The 22,227-nt window shown below is 40.1% G+C and overlaps 1 protein-coding gene across 1 annotated transcript in view; it reads right to left on the minus strand.

Annotated features, from left to right (window-relative positions):
- Positions 1–2,837: 2,837 nt before the first annotated feature.
- LOC126291700 (eukaryotic translation initiation factor 3 subunit F) overlaps positions 2,838–22,227 on the minus strand; it is a 45,956-nt gene continuing 26,566 nt past the window's right edge. Inside the window, exons 5-7 of the mRNA XM_049985333.1 lie at positions 20,459–20,607; positions 8,099–8,251; positions 2,838–3,984 (exon numbers count right to left, since the gene is read on the minus strand). Coding sequence (XP_049841290.1) covers positions 3,898–3,984; positions 8,099–8,251; positions 20,459–20,607 — 389 coding nt within the window. The 3' untranslated portion in view covers positions 2,838–3,897. The remainder of the gene's footprint in view (positions 3,985–8,098; positions 8,252–20,458; positions 20,608–22,227) is intronic.

Here is a 22,227-nt window from a genome sequence, read left to right on the forward strand (position 1 = left end):
CCAGAGATTCGTAGGAAGTCATTGACACATGCATAAAAAATTAAGTAAATGAAATACGCACTTTTAATGAAGTAGAGTTGTAACTCAAGTGACACCTCAAAGCAGATTCAACTCTATCAAATAAGAATAAATCACAGTAGACCATTGATTATCCAAATGTCTGTCAACCAAATGACCGAACTGTTACTTGATTGTGAGTGCCCGGACCCCCTGTATCAATCCTGATAACAGTAACTTATTGTTTGTGCTCAGTTATGATTACTTGTGTCAACTTTGTCACATAAAGTAAACTTGTGATATAAAATGCTTAAACATAAATATGTTGTCCTCTCCTTGAGAGAGAAATACAATATCACAAATTTTGTACCTCAACTTGAATTTACTGATGGATCTACAAGCCGTAAAACTATAAAGATAGCCCTGAATAGGGATCTAGGCAATGCTGTTTACAAGTGGTTTACACAAAAAAGATCAAAAGGAGAACCTATCTCTGGTCCCACTCTACATGGAAAGGCAGTTCAATTTAATGAAAATCTTGCGAGGGTCATTGAATTTTAAAGCAAGCAGGTGCTGATTAAAATGCTTTTAAATCAAGATACAGCATTTGTGAGTTTCAAACACAAGGAGAAAACTGTGTTATTTATTGAGGGAGAACTATCCTTTCAAGGAAGTTAACAATTCTGACACAACTGGGCTCATTAGGAAAGCTTTGCCAAGAAATACTCTTGGTTCCAATTGTGAAGTAACAACAGTTGGTTCTAAAATGAGCAAGGACTATATTACTGTTTTAGCTTGTGCTAATGCTACTTGTAGCCTTGGTTGCCTTTGTTCATCATTGGTTACCAAGAGCTGGTGCATTGTCAAGGAACAGTAATGTTTTCTCCCTTTTGCCATTCTTTAGCTAATGAGTTTTTACGGAGTGTACAAAAACTTCCATTGACATCCATGAAAACTTTACTATCCATGCAGGTGCTCTTTTGTGAGGTGTAAACAATAGGCATAGCAGACATTGTAATGTGTTAGAAAAAATGAATGACAGCAGTTATTCAGAGCACGAGGCCTACGAGAAAGACAGGCTGCGGCGCGTACGTTACGAAGGTAGGCTGAGCTTCCTCAACTCAGCGAAGTGCGTTTCTACACCGTTTAACTTGTAAGTAGATGTGTATGTATGAACGAGAATTGCATCGTCTATTGGCATCCACTGTTATTAATCCTACAATGATAGGAAGTCCGTAGGCCTACTAACAGGCTCTAATTTGGCAATTAAAATTGTGCCAAAATGATTATCAGTTGCGTAGAAAAGTCGAAGTGTTCTGGCATGAAGAGACTTGTGACATTGCTCAGTAACACATTATGCATTTTTTTTTTTTTTTTAAGGTCACTTACACTTTTTGCCATCAATTGCATAATTTTTTTTATCTGTGAAAGAACAAAATTAAATATGAAAACTAACTTGAAGCTCGATTTTTTTAGTGTGTGTTACACGTTAAGTCATATCAAATACAAATGTGCCCGTAAAATTTAAAATAGTGGCATAAATGACTTATCTTCTGGGCCCGACATTTTTCAAATGGCTGATCCTCAAAGTGTTACGTTTTGAATGAGTTATAATGCCCTGTGATTTAAGAAATTCACTGCACATTCTCACACGTAACATAAATCATCTTGCATGGAAATTTACTTTGAAAGTAACGCATATCAAGCCACTATTCGTAATATTTTCTGGTAATGTTAGAAATGTAAACAATTGTGACGTCACGCAGATCGAATGCACGTTAGTTGTTACGGACGTACTGCATAATCTTCGACCCAAAGCCTTTGACACTCTTCGGTGTCGGCAAACAGGCCTGTGCATTGTGTAAATTACCCATTTTCTGTGCAACTAAACTTTTATTTTGGTGTTATTCTGTGATTTATTTTTCATTGCTGCAGTATTATTCAGCAGTAGTGGACTAAAGTTCTTTGTCAGTGTATCAGATCTTACACGTCAAAGCTACAAAACTTTAACTGAAATCTGAAACAATGAAAAATCCCGGAATTCTAAAAAATTCCCGGGTGTCTCGGGCCGTATACACCCTGGATTAGAGCCCACACAGAAGCGTACTGACAATCCTTCTTTCCACGAACAATACGAGACTGGAACAGAAGGGAGAACCGATAGCGGTACTCAGGGTACCCTCCGCCACACAATGTCAGGTGGCTTGCGGATTATGGATGTAGATGAAGATGTAGAAAGTATTGTAATCTAAGCTACTGTTAGAAAGAGAAGAGAGAGGTAAGAAATTCTATTAAAATAGGGAGTTGAAAGATGTGTCATAAATGATTGGAGCAGAACAGGAACAGAATTTGAAAAAAGCCTGGAATGAAACTTTGGGTTGGTGGAAGTTTTTAATAGTCTATTTGGAAACGACAAAAAGAATGATATGTTTGAACTGCTCAATATGCTAAAAGAACGCACTTGCCGTGAATGTGATGACGATCAAGAATGGGTGAGTGTCGACAAAGATCCAGGGCAATAAATTGGGCACAACGGGGGATATTGTAAACCTTGTCACTGATAAGGCTGACGACACTGGAATCTCCTCGACTAGTGGTACCAGCAGCTTCTGAAGCATTTAAAAGTTTAGATACCACCTTGCAATGGTTTGAAGCATAAGATGCTTGTAAGCAGGTTTGGTTGCTTAGATAGAATGAAATCAAGGATTTTTTAAAGCATTAATTCTATACGTGAGTACTATATATGCAAAATGTATTTGTATTACATATTTATTGTTTACTACACTGCACTACATACATTCCTACTGTAATTGCCTTTGTAATAATACAAGAGATTTAAGTTGTTATAAAGGTAAGTAGTTTTTATTGGTAGATTAAAGTGTATGGTTAGATTATTTGAATAAACTGGTCTTCTGAACACCCATATCTGCCACTTAGTTCAGATAATCAATAAAATACTGTAATATAAGTTTCTATGTACAGTTTATTCATTCTTAAACAAGTAAAAATATAATACTGATTACTTGTTTCACATACAATTCTGCAAGATATGTAATTATTAAGGATGGGAAAAGCTGCATGTATTAATAAAGTGAAGAAAAAACTGTATACAACAATGTAGAACAGCATACATTTATGCAACACCATCATAATTTGGTATCTGCACTTCATGGATACACCAGTAAATAATAATGCCCAATGTACAACATTTAACTCTCATACACATATTAATAGATGGAAAAAATAGAAGTATTCAAGTAAACTTTATGCTTCTGAAGCTTGTGTGTATGTGTGTGTAATCTTTTACAGCAATTACCAGTAAATCTTTCTTTCACTACCTCAAACTAATGTTACTTTAGTTACATATGTAAAGTACTAATGCTGCTAGTGTAACTTTGTTGATGGCTGATAACTCATTAGTTATAGAATTCATACAAAATGGAAAATTCATTTCATATCAAATATTACAAATGAAGAAACTACTTTTCAAGTAAAGCAGTATCACAAACAGTTATTTTTTATCATACACTTTCCTTCTGGAGAGGAATGGAGGAGAGCAGTTAAGATAAGAATGTAACAAAATCTTTACAACAGTATGCCAATTAATTTATTAGTAAGTTAATTCTTCCACAAAAAAAACTTTGCTTTTCCAAAGATCCAGTTTATTACATAAAATCACAAAATATACAAAAACATATGATTTCTTCCACTGAAGACACTATTTTTGTGAACTCAACACATGGGCTCATTTGAAGATTGGAGGGCAGATTATTTACACTGATTATGTTTACGTGGCAACTGATGATTCATGTTCGTTACAATCGAGTCCCTGCTCTTCGCGAGAAACAGGAACTAATCTGCTGGCTAGGAAATATATTACTCCAGCCAGGATGGTTATCATCATAGTGTCGTTATGAGAGTCAGCTTCTCATTCAGCTGCAGCTGCGTCTTCGTTAACTGTGCTAATGTTATCACCATTAACAAATCCTGTGAAAAAAATAAGTTTCTCGTTATGTTCTCTTACTGCTTTTCTGGAAGGTAAAACAAAATTGTACACTTTAAAAGCACTACTAAATGAAAAGACAACATTCTAGTGTGATTGTGCCATTTCATTTCTTCACCACTCAATGGCCCAACTGAGCATCTTTGCCTTAAAAGGTTAACATCCTTAATTTTCTATCAGACTGTTTACTATTAGTCTTTACTGAATGATATTCATATTTTATATATGCTCAACTGTTCTGTATCTTTATTACCATATTTTAAACTGGAACTATCAAGCCCACACTTAAAAATTTGTTCCAATAACTGGAATTTAAAACTCATCTCGTTACTATAAAAATTGCTCTTCACTTTTATTGGTTTGAAGTATAGAGGCTTGATCATTAAACTGCAGCCCGAAACAAATTTTTATACTGGCTTCAGTTGACAATCTATTTTCACTATCAATCTGTTTGTGATCACATTGTACTTAAGCTACTACTTGTGTTTCCACATCCAACTACAAAATTTTAGTTGTCTAACTGATCTCCAATTCTCCAGAAACTGAATCTTGGTAAACTATCCATTTTACAAGTTTTATCTTTCGTAGCTCACAGTTCACATCTTTCTGTAAGAGACATATATAACAGCAGAAATTATGTACCTCACTATATAAAAAACTACATCCAGATTATATTGAAAACTGAGATACTATGGTTTGTAGTGCCACTGACAATGTCATTCGAGAGAGAGCTCAAGCTTGGAAAATGGACATGGATAAGAACAAAGAATGGAATCAGCCATGTTATTTTCAAAGAAATCATTGTTATACTTACTTTTGGCACTTTATGGAAACCACAGAAAAATCATGGAAGAATGTGGACTTTATCTCTGCTGCCCCAACTAATGAAATTGGTTTCTGCTTAGTCTTTCTTTCACTATCTTTACCTGCTGTTTTGTTGAGCTCGGGGAAGACTTCTGGTAGAGATCATCTTATGTATTTGCTGTTCATAATTTATTCTTGTTTTCCATCTACCCTATAAGCAGCCCCCACCCCTCATTCACAGATTACTCAGTAATACCCTGGGACGTTACTTACAAATTAGAACACAAAATGAGTTCATCATTTCACTATGTCACACTAAATTGTATTTAACAATCTAGGAAAAGATAGATTGTTACTTACCGTAAAGAAGACATATCGAGTAGCTGACAGGCACGATTAAATCTTTTAATCATACCTGTCTACAACTTGACGTGTCTTCTTTACAGTAAGTAGCAATCTATCTTTTCCTACATTGTCGATATTCCTACCTGGAATTTTCAATGTCTAAGTTGTATTAACCAATGACCAACAAACACACACTGGCTTGGCCGACAAGTGTCACAGTAATGCACTTCCCCCTCCCCTCATTCTGACCAGAGTCAATGTTCCAATTTGGAAACATGTACTGAAATACTAGGACTGAATCATAGTTAACTTATACTCAGCTCACAGTTTTTGCTGATATGACACCTGGGCTGACCTCTACCAAATTCTTGTCCCTTTGAGTTCTTGCAATTAAATGTAAAAATTGTAAGACTGCTTTATGTGGTTTGTGCTTTACATTCATCACACTTTCAACAATTAACCAGATTGGGTAAATCTCCGATCAGCATGGCTTTCTCAAGTTTTAAATTATTTTACATAAGTTCAGTAGACATTTGCTATTAATATATTTCCAACGGTTCATCCATATATATTTGTTGTGGTCATCTGTCCGAAGACTGGTTTGATACAGCTCACCGTGCTGCTCTATCCTGTGCAAGCCTCTTCTGAATAACTACTGCAGCCTACTTACTTTTGAATCTACTTACTGTATTCATCTCTTGGTCTCCCTCTCCAGTACTTATATGGTGACCCTAAACGTCACAAAATGTGTGTTATCAACTGTCCCTTCTTTTAGTCAAGTTATGCCACAACTATTTTTATCCCCAATTCTATTCGGTACCACCTCATTAGTTATATGACATCCATCTAATCTTCAGCATTTTTCTGTAGCACCACAATTCAAAAGCTTCTAGTCTCTTCTTGTCACAACTTTTTATCATTCATGTTTTACTTCCATACAAGGCTGCACTCCAAATAAGTACTTTCACACAAGACATACCAACACTTAAAAAAAGAAAATCTATATTTGCTGTTAAATTTCTCTTCTTTGGAAATGCTTTTCTTGTTATTGCCAGTCTAGATTTTATATCCTCTCTATTTCAGCAATCATCAGCTATTTTACTGTCCAAAGAGCAAAACTCATCTACTTTTAGTGTCTTATTTCCTAATATAATTCCCTCAGCATCACCTAATTTCATTCGACTACATTTCATTACGCTTGTTAATGATCATCTTATGTCCTACTTTCAAGACAGTCCATTCCATTCAACAGATTTTCCAAGTCCTTTACTGTCTCTGACACCTTATAGTTTTTTATTTCTTCTCCTCGATATTTAATTCCCTCTCCTAAATTTTCTTTGGTTTCCTTTGCTGCTTGCTCAATGTACAGCTTGAATACTGGAGATGGGCTACCACACTGTCTCACTCCCTTCTCAACCACTGCTTCCCTTTTTATGCCCCTTGACTCACAACTGCAGTCAGCAGTTGTAGACTTAGAGAAACCTTTTGACAATGTTGACTGGAATCTACTGAATTTTGAAGGTAGCAGGCATAAAATACAGATTGTGAAAGGGTATTTACAACTTGTACAGAAACCAATTTCCATAGGTCTGCCTTTCCATAACCCATTTTCTAAGAGAAGTCGTATGGTCAGTACTGTGTCACATGTTCCTACATTTTTCTGGAATTCAGACTGATCTTCCCTGATACCACGTTCTAAAAGTTTTTCCATTCTTCTGTACATAATTTGTATAAGTATTTTGAAGACATACTTTGTTTCTGATCGTTCACTAATATTCACATCTGTCAGCACCTGCTCTCATTGGAACTAGAAATATTACATCATTTTTTAAGTTTGAGAGTATTTCAATTGTATCACACATTTTTCACACCAAATGGTATAGATTCGTCATGGCTGGCTCTCCCAAGGATATCAGTAGTTCTGATGGGAAGTGTACTACAGGGTCCTTGTTTTGACTTAGGTCTTTCAGTGCTCTGTCAAATTCTCCTTGCAGTATCATATTTCCCATCTCATCTTCATCTATGTCCTCTTCCCTTTCTATGAGGGTTTAACTAGCTTTACAATACATCTACATATGTCCTCTGCCATCCACTCACAATCTTGTCATATTCTGCTGGCCATGGATCACATAATACATACCAACAGTTGTCAGATCAGAATCTTAGCTATGTTAATGAGTGATACATGCTTTCCATTTCAAACAGATACAAAATTTATGGTGAAAGACAAAATTTATGAAACCATAAAGAGGTATAAGAAAGTGACAGGGCTCAAAACACACCGGTACTTTTGTTTGGTCTGAATAACAACAATGAAAGTGAATTAACAACAATAACAGTAATAATATCAGGAGTTAAAAAGCACTCCCAAGATAATACATGTCAGTTTTGTGGAGTCCAATCAAATTATGGAGCACATATCAGAATGAAGAGGTACAATAATGTGTGCTCATACCTCCACTGATAAATATGTAGAGCTGTAGAAGGAACAGATCTCTTCAGCAAGTGTACCATCACATACCTGAAGTGGTAATAACAACTGGATGCAACAATGTCCAGTGTGATCATTAAATACATTCTTGACAGCTCATTCTTGTACATCAGCCAGGTAACACAATGTACAAAAGACAGTGAAGCACAAGATCTAATACTGTTGGAAATAACCCAATTGTTGTGTAACGTAATTTACAATCATTTAAGTCATCAAATCTATGCCACAGGAAGTTGGAAGTAGCCTGTAGTATACTTGACTACACTCACAAAGTAATCTCTGTTGTGAAAAATAAATATAATAATAAATCATTTTTGGCCTATTCTTGCTGATCTAATCACAACTGCCACATTGTGTGGTGCTCCCCATGTCTCATTCTGTCACTTAAAAACATAAAAACACATTGAGCATTGCCTCAATTTATTAATTTTGGTCACTACAGGATGTATCACACAAACCTTGATATTGGAGTGGAACATTTCTTCAAACTCTTCAGGTGTCATTCGAGGAACAGAGTTGACCATATCCAGAAGTGCACGGCCAATGGCGTTATCTGGTGGACGACTGCCAGGCTGAGCCCCACGCAACACATCTTCCACATAGGCGAGAACCTGCAGGAAAGCACACTGGATAGTAAAATTTTTCCTTCTGAGACTTTCTTCCACCATACTGCCATCCTTTTACCACTACTTCAATCAGAAAGTGGGGAACTGGATCAACTAATCCGTAAATTCTGGCAGTATGAGCGTTATTTGAAGTTAAGGTATTTTTAAGTAAGTTGTTAATAAACTGCGGGTATTACAGCGACAAGTAAAATAAAATTAAGGAGAAATTTAGAATTGGAATTAAAGATCAGGTAGCAGAAACAAAAGCTGTTGGAGTTTGATGATGACATTTTAATTCTGTCATGAGATGACAAAGGTATAAGAAAGAACAGCTGAATAGAATAGTCACTTTATAATGTGAACATCAATAAATGTAAAGTAACTGTAAGGGAGTGTAGATGAATGAAGCCTTGAGAAGCTGGGGAATCATGTTCTGGAGTAGTACCTCGAGTTCAGTTATTTTGGTGGTGATACCAATAGAAAAGCTGGTACAAAACGCACACTAGCAATTGCAAGAAAGCTTACCTGAAAAAGAGTAATATGTTAACAGTGAAGATAAATTTAAGTGTTAGGAAGTCTTTTTTGAAAGTATTTGTACAGAGTTTGCCTTATATGGAAGTGAAAGATAGGTGATAGTACAGAGAAGAACATAGATTTTGCAGTGTTGTGTTGCACAGATGAAAGTTGAAGTTTTATTGCTAGATTACATAAATAATGAAGAGATGGTATCAGGTGTTGCTTTCTTATTGTTGGTGGGTGGTCTTCAGTAAGAAATCTAGTTTGAGGAATCTCCCCATACTAATCACACAGTAGAGCTGCATGCCCTCAGGAAGAATAACAGCTGTGATTACCCCCTTGCTTTCTGCTATTCGCAGAATCAACATAACAAGGTATGTCTGCGGATGATACAATGCCAGAACAATCATCCAGACGGCCGACCCTCAATTACCGAAAAGACTGCTGCCCTTATTCAGAAACAACAGATTTGTCTGGTTGCTGACATAACTCTCTCTTGTGGTTGCATGCGCCTACAGTATGGCATGGCTACCTGTGTTACTGAGACATGCAATGCATGCTATTTAGATGGGGACGAGGGTATGAAGAGTTACTAAACTGGAGGGAACAGAGTTTTATGGTGTAATTTGACAAAGTAGGCAACAGATTGCAGTAGACAATGCAGGGGCGTAGAGAACTGCATCAGATAGGCTACTGTGGAGAGCTCCACAAATCAATCATCCATTACAAGACCACAACATTCATTATATACCATATTACAGCTGCTCATTCTGCACTGTTTATTCTGACATCAACAGAAAATTAATCATAATCTGCTTTCCTTTTCCTCTTTATACTGACACTATCTAAGCCTTCCCACAGCAAAGCTTCTGCAAATTAAAAAAAAAAAAACTATTTTCTGAACCATTTGAATAAACAAAGAGTAGATCTGGAGAAAAAGTGGAATTATATGGGAGCTGTGCTTTATGTCCCTGGAAGCTTGTAACATTTTGACACTGTGCCAGGATGTTCACTCTCATAACAGAAGATGGTTGGCTGGTTGCAGGTGGGAAGGTGTACGGGACCAAACAATAAGGTTATCAGTCCCTCAATCCAAGAATGGTGCATAAGGAAGTAGAGAAAGCAATTGCAAATTTTTTCTGAGCTAGTTGAGAGATTCATAAGAGTAAAGGCAAGAAGACTTAAAGCGTAATGACAATCTTTGGACCATCAATAACAAAACCAAGAAGAAGGAAATAGCTAGTTAGTAGGTGAGCATGCCTGCAGCTCTGCATGCAACAGTGCACACTATTCAACAGAGTGCAACACCCACAATAGAAAAATGGATGCGGCAAAAAGGATGAAAACAGAATCTAAAAAGAGACTGTTTTCAGAGTAAAAGACAGATAAAAGAGCAGCCTGGTCATGGAGGTAGAGTCAGGGAATCCCCAGGCCTAGCATACAATGGCAGAATACCCAACCACCCCACACCTGCTCCAAAGACAGATTAAAACCTTATATCTGAGCATACAAAACCACGTTCAAGGAGAAAACACAGAACCAGGTTCACCATCCGTGAATTGTCTGCCAATATTTAATGAAACTATGGCTTAACCTGGCATGAGCGACACGGAGATAGTGTAGGACTGTGGACTCTTTCAAGGAGAAGCAGAACAAAGAGCATCATGTTGCAGCAGTCTCCTTGATGTGTGGAGTTTATTACATGGGACTATAACCCTCTACATGTTGTTTCATTCCTGAGTAACCAGAGATCCGGTGTGCACCTGCAAATCCGCACTTGTCATGGTAAAGTGAACAGGGAGCAAGTAAGTGTTCCTCTAGCCAAACGGTCTGCCAGTTCATTACCTGGGATATCCACATGTCTTTGGACTTAGAGAAAAGCAACTGAGCAAGCAGCACAATTGAGATCAGTGAGGTCATGAATAACAGGGACCAAAAGGTGGCAAAAATAACACTATCAATAGCCTGGAGACTGCTCACTGAGTCAATGCATATTAAAAATTGGTCAAGGAAGACCCATTTAACAAAATGGAGGGCTCTGGCAACAACTGTTAGCTCTGCCATTAACACACAACATGTTCCCTGCAGTGAATGGTCTTCCATACCAGCAAGAGATGTAAAAGCATATCCCTCCTGATTCACAGTTTTAGAGCCATTGGTGTAACAGATGGTAGCACCCTGGAACGCTTGAAGAAATGGACGTATAAGACACTGAAATATCATGGAGGTGACAGAGACTTTATGACATGGGAAGAGATCAGCCCTAATCCGTGGCCTGGCCACCATCCAAGGTGGAATGCGTGAGAAAACAAGTGGAGCACAGTCAAGGAAGGGGAGATGGAGATCTCGGCAGAATGAAGCAAGGCATATTCCAACTTGTAATACCATCCGAGGGCGGTATCAGGACTACAACATCTCCCTTCTATGCAAAGAGCATCAAATACGTGGGATGATCAGGGAATTGTCGACTGATGATTGCATAGTAGACCAAGAGCTGGTATCATTGAATCTGAAGAGGGAAGATCCCTGTTTCGGCAAGGAGGCTTTCTATGGGCTTAGTCCAAATGGCACCAATGGCCAGACACACAACATGATGGTGGACTGGGTCTAACAGTTTCAAAGCCGAAGGAACCACTGAGCCATGAAGCTGGCAACCACAGACCAGTTGGGAAGAAACCAGGGCTCAGTAAATATGGATAAGAACAGCATGATCTGCACCACAAGATGTGTGAGCAAGGAAGCAGAAAGTGTTAAGCTTCCCCATGCAGGTAGTCCTCAGGTGATGAATCTGGAGCAGTCAAGTAGCTTTTTATCAAGGAGGTGGCCCAAGAACTGAGACAGCTACAATGTCCAAGTACTGGGTACCAAGCAGTATTCTGAGTCAGGATGGGCTGTGGTACGACGGCAGAAATGCATGACCCACGTTTTTGTAGGAGAGAATTGGAAACCATGGGAAAGAGCTCAGGCAGAGGCCCACCAATTGGCACCTTACAGCTGGCGTTCAGCAGAGGCTACCGAGTGGTAGCTGTACCAAATGCAATAATCTTCGACATACAACAAAGGAGCGACCACCATTCCAACAGAGGTCACTAGCTCATTGACAGTGGTGAGGAAGAGAGATACACTCAAAGCGATTTGTGGAACACCATTCTCCTGGACCCAGGGGTAGCTGAGTGAAGTACCAACTCTAACCCAGAACAACCAGTGGGATAAAAACTGATACATAAACATTGGCAGGGGGCATTGAAAGCCCCAGTCGTGGAGGGTAAGTGAAGAGTGATGATACCGAGTGATGTCATATGCCTTCTGTGTATCAGAAAGACTGTGATAAAGTGTTGGTGTTTTTAGGAAAAGCCTGTTAGATTGCTGCCTCTATGCCAAGCAGATGGTGGGATGTGGATCATCCCTCCTGGAAACCACACTGATAGGGGTACAAAAGGCCCCAAGATTTGAGAACCCAACACAATCACAAGGCAACCATCGTTTCAGCTTGCAGAGTACTTTCGCCAGGCTAATCGGGCGGAAACTATCAAGAGACATATGTATGGCTTAAAGGTGGGGCAGCTATGCTATCCCACTGTTGTGAGGGTGCGGCACCTTGGAGCCAAATACGCTGTAATACCCTGAAGAGATGTTGCCTTTGGAGAAAATTCATTATAGAATACAACCTGGAGGCATATGAAACATAAGAGGATATCTTCAACTTTTTGCCTGATAAAGAGGAGGATGCCGATGCTGTCACAAAGTGGGTTGCATGGTGTTCGGCAAGAACTGATGAACTGTTAGAAAGACAAACTTGTATGACAAAACCCGGAACAGCTGTTGATCATTGGCGGTCTGTAAGGCCATCGAGCTTGGCCCACACATGACGAAAAGGTATACGTTCCCAGGGAGGATAACTAACATTCCCAGCATTCCTTCTTACAGAATTCGATTAGACAGTGAGCCTTAGCACAAAGCTGCTTGAAGGTGATAAGGCTGGTATGTTAAGGATGTCGTTTGAATTACTGTGGAGCTCGTTGGCGAGCCTCAATAGCTACTGCAATGTTTCTGGCCCACCAAGGCACAAGGATCCCATCAGAGGGAGAGGCAGCGAATGTAACAGCTGAGGCAAACAAAGGCCAGATGGCTCTGCAAAGTGCTCAACGTGGTAGTCAATCTGTCTGACGGTGGCATGGAAAGGACAGGATCACTGTAAAGTGGTCACTGTCGCAAAGCTCAGTGAGTAGTGACCAATGTAGTGAAGCCACAAGAGGCACTCACGTGGGTAGAATGTCACTGAGGAGGCACAAACTATGGTCTGTGAGAAGCTGGTCAATTAGAAGGCCCTTTCCAGGCAAATTGGTGCTCCTCCACAGGGGGTTGTGTGTACTGAAGTCTTCACGCAGGAGGAAGAAAAAAAAGGGGGGAGTGGGTAGGTGGATTAAGGTGGTCAATTCAACATAAGTAAGTGGCCTGTCTGAAGGTAGGCCACCGCTGTTGCCACCAACGAGGTATGAACGGGAATCAATTATCTAAAAATATCTTTCTGAACCAAAGTAAAGGCTCTTCCAGATGCCCTCTCTGGTACCAGCACAGTTCCAACAGAACACACAATAACCACAGTGTGTTCGAGAATGGTCATCAACAATGAAAGGGTTATAACGTACAGCACCTTTCCAAAAATATAGCCATTTTCAAATAGACACTTCAATATATACATTTGGGGACATGAAATGAAGCAAAATAAGTATATTCTGCTGCACCTTTTACCTTCTATTCTATGCTTATGCACCTCTCTCTCCATTTTTCTCTATGTTTTATAGATTAAACAATTTTTTCCTTCTTCTTAGATTAGAAAATACCAAAAATTACTTTTCGCAACCAAACCATGCCAAAGGCGGAGAGAGAGAAGTTCTGTACAGTTCTGGAAAAAATCAAGACTCAGTTTATTGAAACTGATGGGATCATCCTGTGATGTGCCATTTGTGAAGTAAATATTGCAATTGATTACAACCAACAATCAAAGAAAATAAACCAGCATGTCCAGAACAACAAACCTTTAAAGAAAATTGAACTTCACAAGTCGAAACATAAGCAACCTACTCTGATGCATGCCTTCACTTCAGAATCTGAACCGAAGCGGTCATTGAATGAGTTTAGCGAACACCTTGCCATGGTATAGATGACGGTAGGAATTCCAATCCTGCAGTAAAATCATTTCTTGAGAAGAAGATCAATGCCGGATGAGAGCACTCTGAGAAAAAGTAAAAAGCTACGCACAGCCAATTTATGAGAATGTTTTAGAAAAAATACAGGAGGCAGTTGGCAAACATGAAATAGTATTCGTTTTAGATGAAATTACTGATGAGCTGCAAGGATATATTTTAAATATGTTGGTTTTTCCATTATCTGGTGGATGAGTAAAAGCTACTCTTTTTAAAATGTACCAACTCGAGAAGACAAACGCCTGGATAATAATACAATTGTTCAGTGATTCACGTAAGAATCTGTAACCAGGGGCCATACAAAAAGAAAAAGTTAAGCTTATGGTGACAGATCAACCACACTAAATGCTTTTGGCTTTCCAGCAATTGAAGGACATGTACTTCAACCTGACAATGTGGTACCAGGGAGAACTATTACAGGGTACATGACTCCATTGCTACTCTGAAGACCATTCTGGTAAAGACTTCCAGTTGTTGACAAGTTTTGTATTGAGAAATGACAGGGCTCCACCTTACGCAGTTTCCTGTCACTACAAGGTGGTGTACTTGGATAAGATGTATAGTTTTCTAGTGCAAAATCTTTGATAAAAACAAACATTTCACACGTGCCATAACTCAATGGACACAACAGTCATCAAGCAGGCCCAACAATTAGTCAACAAAGATGTAGAGTTGTAACCATAAACAGCAAAAAGTTTTAAGTATTTACCTGATGTCTTTTAGAAGTTTTCAGAAGAAGGTGTAGAGGAGGAGGTACTTCCTTTCTGGGTCTGCTCCAGACAAACCTGAATTAAATTTGTACAACAATCCAGATGCTGACAAGGTATGCTCCATTGTTTTCTGTAGATATCAAGCATAATTTCTCCATATATAATGAGTTGTTGAGCTCAAAGTGCCAGAGACCTGCTGTCCAAAAAAACTGAAGTGATGTGTTTAACCCACTACCAGTACAACAGACCCCCATACAATGGACAAAGATTGTTAATGTAGCTGGTTTAGATTCAAATAAAGTAATTTCATCAGCATCTTTTTGCATGTATTTTCAGAACCTTTTCTCTCCTTTTCTGTCCATATTTCCACCTTAAAATCCTTTCACTAATCATCAGCGAAGTGTGTTTCTTTGAGACAATTCAAACAGCAGAAGGGGAAATGTGGTGTTATAGCTCTGGCAGGTGACAGTAGTACTCATTACAATTCCACTATCATGTGACTGCAGGCCAGGTTAGGAGTAAAGCGATCATGAGGGCTGGCCACACAGCAGGATCACTGCCTACCACTATCGGGGACAGAACTGCATTCACAATCATTAGGATCTGACTGTGTGGTGGGATCAGGCACCAGAGGAGTCTTGTCCCAGCTCTTATTCTCGTACTTTTTCTACATAACCTTTGTGGGTAAGCTTCGGTCAAGGAACTATCCGCACTGAGTGAAATAACAGATAGAAGCGCACAGCCCAGGATCCCACAGGTTGTGGCTCCTTCAGCAATTATTTACGTTCGGCATCCAGTCCGGGAGCACATAAGGGAGAACAGTTCTCCAGCTAGGTGCAACAAGTAGCTCCAGAAGAAGGTACAGCAGGACAGGAATGGAAGTTAGAGGTGAGGTGTCATAGCCACAAGATGTAGGCATTCATATTTCTTCTGTGCCTTAGTATACAACAGGCGATCAACAGACTTTTATTCCTGGATCTTCTGTTCTGCCTTGAAAACAGCGTGAACTGGTGAATGTGAAGGTGATGTTATGCACTGTTGAAACACAAAAGTGGGTGTTTTCAAGGACTACCTTCATGACATGATTGTACACCGCATTTTCTGTCTGCTGTGCACTGTGCAGCAGGATGACACACGGCCAAAAGCATACACATCTGAAGCACCTCATATGCAACGGGACAGATGGTTTCACATCGCACTTGTATACAATGACCTTGATTTTCTCCGGGAGGAAATTGCCTTCAAAGGCTAACACAAAGGCATCCCCGTATCCGTACGATTATCCTTGCCCCCCCCCCCCCCCCTTTACAAGTCTGATACAATGTACAGATCACTGCTGCAGATTAGTCCATAGCTCCTCATGTACTCAAAGTGTTAGATCCCTGTGACAGAGAATTCTCTGGACCACATTCAAAGTTTTGCGGGGGGAAAATGGTCACAGGTACATCATATAGATGAGCATATACCTGAGAGCTGTAGATCAGGCAGCAGAGGAAGTTTTAATTAATAACCATTTTGCATTTTCCCCAAATTTGTCCTCAAAATTTTCAAAGAAAAAACCATGGTTTCATTGCAGAAAAAGTATCTGTAGCAACATGTACGCTGCTTATTTTCGTATTACAAAAGTATAAATTTGAATTCCATGAAACACATGTTACTTTCTGAAGCGCTGATATTGAAATTGCGATGCACTTTTGTGAGCCAGCCATAGCTCATGTCACATGATCTCACCGGCCGATGACTGTGGACATTCAGAGCAGACATTGAGTAGCGCGACAAATAGGAAAAGTTAATGGTTTAAATTAATATACATGGTGTTGCTACCAGAAAAGGAAAGCTACCACATATAATATTGGTTTCAAAGTTAATAAGCTGCAAGGGAATCTAAGTTTTCACATATCTTTTTTGCACGTGTTAGACTTTAAGATACATCACATGAATGTGCTGGTAAATTTTTTAATAACATAAATGTCTAATCATCTGGGCTCACAATTCTTCTAACGGTCGTCCTCAAAGAGTTGATTTTTAAATTAGAATAAAAGGCTCTATGATCTGAGAAATTCTTCTTACATTCCCACACATCGTTCATCTTGTGTAAAAGGAAATTTACTTTGAAAGTACTACTTTTCTAACCACCATTCACAATATTTTCCCACTACCTATCAGAAATAGGTTCGTTTCAGCAGCTGCCAGAGAGCGCCAGATAACAGGCGTCACCGCACTTGCGCAGCTGCGATGTCGCAGGAAGCCCTTATGTTCGTACGAGTAAAATGTTAAAATATCTTATATTATGTCATAAAGGAAACAAGACATCAAATGTTAAAGGCTGCTTTCGGATCCCATGAAGAGTACAGGGTGCAGCCAACTGCAGGTGGTGGCTCATTCGGTACCAATAATGTATGCTGCTTTAGATCGTAGCAGATTCTGTCCGGTTTCGGGCAACTAGCAGAAATGGTAAAGACTGCCAGTCTTGCTTCCAAAATCAAGGCAGAGCTTACCATCTGCAGCATCGTCAATAGAACTGACTGTGGTTCTTTGGTGCAGCTGTGTGGAGGGTCTGAATCAGAGGCTCAGGCGGTTCTGTGACCATGTAGGTGACAGATTCCTTGACTTGCACCATTGGTTGGTGGGTTTCCACATTCCGCTTAATAGGTCAGGAGTCCACTACACACAGGAGGCGGCTACACACAGGAGGGGGCTACACAGGTAGCGGGGGCTGTGTGGAAGGGACTGGGCGGTATTTAGGTTAGAGTGTCTCAGGGAACCACAGGCGTCTAAAAGTTGGCAGATAAAACACAGTCAGGTAGTTGTACGATTGGTATTGTAGTAGTAAATTGCCATGGCTGTGTTGGGAAAGAACTAGAGCTCCAGGCCCTAATAGAAAGCACTGAAGCTCAAGTAGTTGTACGTTCGGTGTGGGATCCATATCAGATGGGACTGACGGATGACATTGAAAAAGAGCAAAGAAGGGCAGCTCATTTTGTATTATTGCGAAATAGGGGAGATAGTGTCACAGACATGATACGTGAATTGGAGTGGCAATCATAAAAACAAAGGCGTTTTTCGTGGTGACGGGATCTTCTCATGAAATTTCAATCACCAGTTTTCTACTCCGATTGCAGAAACATTCTGTTGGCACACTCCTACATAGGGAAAACTGATCATCACAATAAAATAAGAGAAATCAGGGCTTGTACAGAAAAATTTAAGTTCTCGTTTTTCCCGCGTGCCATTCGAGAGTGGAACGGTAGAGAGAGCGAGCTTGAAAGTGGTTCATTGAACCCTCTGCCAGGCAGTTTATTGTGAATAGCAGAGTAATCATGTAGATGTTGTGATTTTACTGTTTCCTATTCGTTTATCTCTCTCACGTCAAATGAAAACAAAATGAATTTCTGCGGCCGGAAGCTATCAAGTGAATTAAAAATAACTATGGAAGGCTAAAATAAGTTATTAGTTTCAGTTTTTATTTTATTTCCACCTTTCTAACAGTCAAGTATTAATCGGCATGCAGAACAATGAAGTTATTTGTCGGTTTGCTAATGAAATTTGGCTTATATTTATCTTTTCCGCTGAGGCGGTCCATTTATTTCAAACGAAGGTTTAATTCGACACCTTTCGCTAATTTCAACTCTACGCTGCATTGCAAGTGCACGTTTTCACCTTCTAGCACATATGGCGTTATGCTATAATAAAGAACCAAACATGAGATAATACAGTACTGGTATTCCAAAAAGATTTACATCCAAATCTGGACATACAAATGTGCTCTTTAAGCTGAATTATGCATTTTAGTATTGTTCACGAAATTCCCACACGGGTTGCAAACTGGCTTCCTTTCCCTCCTTGGCGGCCATGTACCTAAGGGGCTCCATTACGCTGGAGCTCCCAACTACCAGAAAACCCACCCTCTGTGAATGCCCAGACCTTGTGGGCCGAGAAGCTTCCTCTGGAACAGGTTGGATGACTGCATCCGGCTCAGAGACATCGTCAGCCACAGATAAAACGCGAAACCTGTTTGTGAAATGAACCGGGGAGACCCTATGAGCAGCCCCTCTGAAGGTTTTTCGCTGCCTGCCAGACTTTGGAATGCTCTCCCACTCGACCACGGGTGAGGGGTCAACCTCAGTGCAGGCAGTACCCAGGGCGGTCACAGCAGTGGATCAATTGGCGGAAATGTGGGATGTGCTCGACATCCGAGCCTCCACAGTGACGCCACTTGGCAGCAGCCAGGAGCTGTGAGAGAAGGGTCGCCAACTCAGTTCGCATCTGTACACAACAATCACAGTTCCTATCCATTACTTTAGTTGCACCTGTTTGAAGGTTATAAGAATATGCAACAAATAAACGGTGTACTCGCCTTATTAGCAGCAGGAAATTGAAGTGCCCTCTCACTGACGGTCTAACCAACACTGAGCTGTTCTAACCAACCAAACAAAAGCCTGTTCAATATGAGGGTTGATAGCAACGGCGGTACTGTACACTACGCTGTTATACAAATAAAAGGTTGTGCCTAGCAAGTGCTCAAAAAGGCAAGAAATTACTACAATAAACTAGTAACTACCGAGATAACTAAAATTAAGTCGCTCCTGTTTGAAGCTCATATAAATATGTAACAAGCGAACAATGTACTCGCCTTATTAGTGGCAGGAACTAGCTGTGCGCTCTCGCTGATGGTCTAACCGACACATACGCACAGGTCATGTGGAGACTACCGACCCCCCCACTACAACTCAGACTGCTCTGTATATCAGTCCCGGATCTACGACATTTCTGATGTTCTCTGACAACTGATTAAACAGAATGTTTGCCAGAGACAATGATAATATGAGACTGTTTCTCCACATACATATGTCTAAAAAGCGAAGGTATCTAGCACCTTACTGTCAATCACAAATTGACTTTCAAATGCCCAAAGACAGGGCCCACTCAAATACCACACATAGCACATGTGCTACCATTAAATGGTCCCTGCAAGACACTATTCGATATCTACCTCTTTGAATGTGTGCGGAGGAAACAAATCTGAAATGAGTCAGACTTTTTTTCATGTGCAGTTTCATTGCTTTCGTTTTACAGTAACTGTTATCCTTAATACAAGCAGCAATTCTATTAATATTATTGGTTGCCATAAATACCTGACCGTTTTTCACAATTATGTCAGTTACTATGAAGTGTTGTCAAGTTCAGATTCCAAAATGTGCTCCTGAGTTGACAAAGCCAACGGATCTGAAAGCTAAAAAAGATCTGCTTGTAGTGACAGACTGATAGCTTTCCCCAAGATCTAAGTTAGTTTGGTATTTGACTGTTTGGTTGTGAGTTAGCAGAGTCAATGAATCTGAAAGCTAAAAATCCTACTTATTGTGACAGACATAGCTGTAGCTTAGCCTGAGGTCTAGGTAAGGTTGGGATGCGAGAGTTTTGCTAACAACAATTACATTTATAATATTACTGTGTTAGAAGATATTAGTTAGGGTAGCAAGTGAGGTTAGTTTTCTCAGATGAAGTTTATTTTCACTTTGCCATCAAACTTGATATCACATTGCCCAATTAGGCTGGCAATCATATGTGTGTATATAATTATAGTTTATTTTCGTATTAGTAGCATGTCAGTTCAAAATTCGTTTGCTTTGCTGTTGTTACTTTTCGCTTACTTCATGATTACAAAATTATAGTCCAATTCCTAGTCATTAGGTAAAGTCAAGGTCAGTCTAAACAGAATATTAACATTATAAGCGATTGCCAATTTGTTAAGGGCCAGTAGTGTTACAAATATACGATACCTTATCAAGCAGTTCAGTCAGCTTGGCAGCAGCATCTGCCACTTGCGCCAGATCTGGCATGGGTTCCACCAGAGGAGCTTGTTTCAGTGCAGACTTCCGACCTCCGGCAGCTAAGACTGCAGACATGACTGTCTTCTGGCACAACTGAACTGAAAAAGAAAGAACAATGTTTGCGTGAGCTTACATATCAAGAAGCTATGTAATTTGAAACTGACATTTTGTACATATGCATCGTGTCTTTTCACGAATTCATAATTATAAGCACGCCTGAAAGCACCCACGTGATTTACCAACTGACCTGCCTGCACTGTGAAGCTTTCTATGTGGGAATGACCAGCGACATGCGTTTTGTGTTGTTGTGGCCTTCAGTCAAAAGACTGGTTTAATGCACCTTTACACTGACGTGACAAAATTCACGGAATACCTCCTCGGAAAAAGTCGTTTGAAGTCTCCTGCAGAAATAAAGAGTCATTCGCAAGAATGGACACAGGCAGGCAGTGTTTGTTGGTAATGAGGATCACCCTGTGGCTAAACATGCCTTTGTGCACAGACAGCATATCTTGGCACAGTGTTACACCATCCGGGTTATCTGGATACTTCCCACTAACACCAACCTATAAGAACTCCGGGGATGGGAACTTGCCCTTCAGTATATCCTCTCTTCCCGTTACCCGCCACGCCTCAACCTCCGCTAATTTCAAGTTGCCGCTGCTCATACCTCACCTGTCATTCAACAACATCTTTGCCTCTGTACTTCCGCCTCGACTGATATCTCTGCCCAAACTCTTTGCCTTTACAAATGTCTACTTGTGTCTGTGTATGTGCGGATGGATGTGCGCGCGCGCGAGTGTATACCTATCCTTTCCCCCCCCTAAGGTAAGTCTTTCTGCTCCCGGGATTGGAATAACTCCTTAGCCTCTCCCTTAAAACCCACATCCTTTTGTCTTTCCCTCTCCTTCCCTCTTTCCTGATGAAGCAACCGTTGGTTGCGAAAGTTGGAGTGTGTGTGTGTGTGTGTGTGTGTGTGTGTGTGTGTGTGTGTGTTCATTTGTGTGTTTTTAGATATAATTATCAGATAAGTATGACATGCAATGGAAAGTCCTTTGTGTTGTTGTGGCCTTCAGTCAAAAGACTGGTTTGATGCACCTTTACACTTACGTAACAAAATTCACGGAATACCTCCTAGGAAAAAGTCGTTTGAAGTCTCCTGCAGAAATAAAGAGTCATTCAACAACCCCTATAGCTGTCCATAATTGGAAAAGTGCTGCCGATGCAGTATTTCGGGCACAAAGTGACCTCTCAATTATGGCCCATAAATGTTTGATGGAATTCGTGTCGGGTGATTAGGGTGGGAAAACATGCGCTCGAACTGTCCAGAATGTTCTTCAACCAGTTGCAAACAAATTTGGCCCAGAGACACGGCACACTGTCAGCCACAAAAATTCTATCGCTGTTTGGAAACATGAAGTCCATGAACAGCTGCAAATTGTCCCAAACGAAAACTACCATATCCAGTCTATAATTGGTTTACCTACACAAGAGGACCCAGTCCATTCCACCTCCACACCATTATGGAGACACCAGCAGCTTGCACAGTGCCTTGGTGAAAACTTGGGTCCACAGCTTCATTGGGTCTGCACCACACACTAGTTCTACTATCAGCTTTTCCCAACTGAAATCTGGTCTCACCTGACCAGACTACAGTTTTCCAGACATTCAGGGTCCAACAGATATAGTTACAGGTCCAAGAGAGGTGCACTGGGCGATGT

Source organism: Schistocerca gregaria, chromosome 9, assembly GCF_023897955.1.
Source record: "Schistocerca gregaria isolate iqSchGreg1 chromosome 9, iqSchGreg1.2, whole genome shotgun sequence".
NCBI classification, from domain to species: domain Eukaryota; kingdom Metazoa; phylum Arthropoda; class Insecta; order Orthoptera; family Acrididae; genus Schistocerca; species Schistocerca gregaria.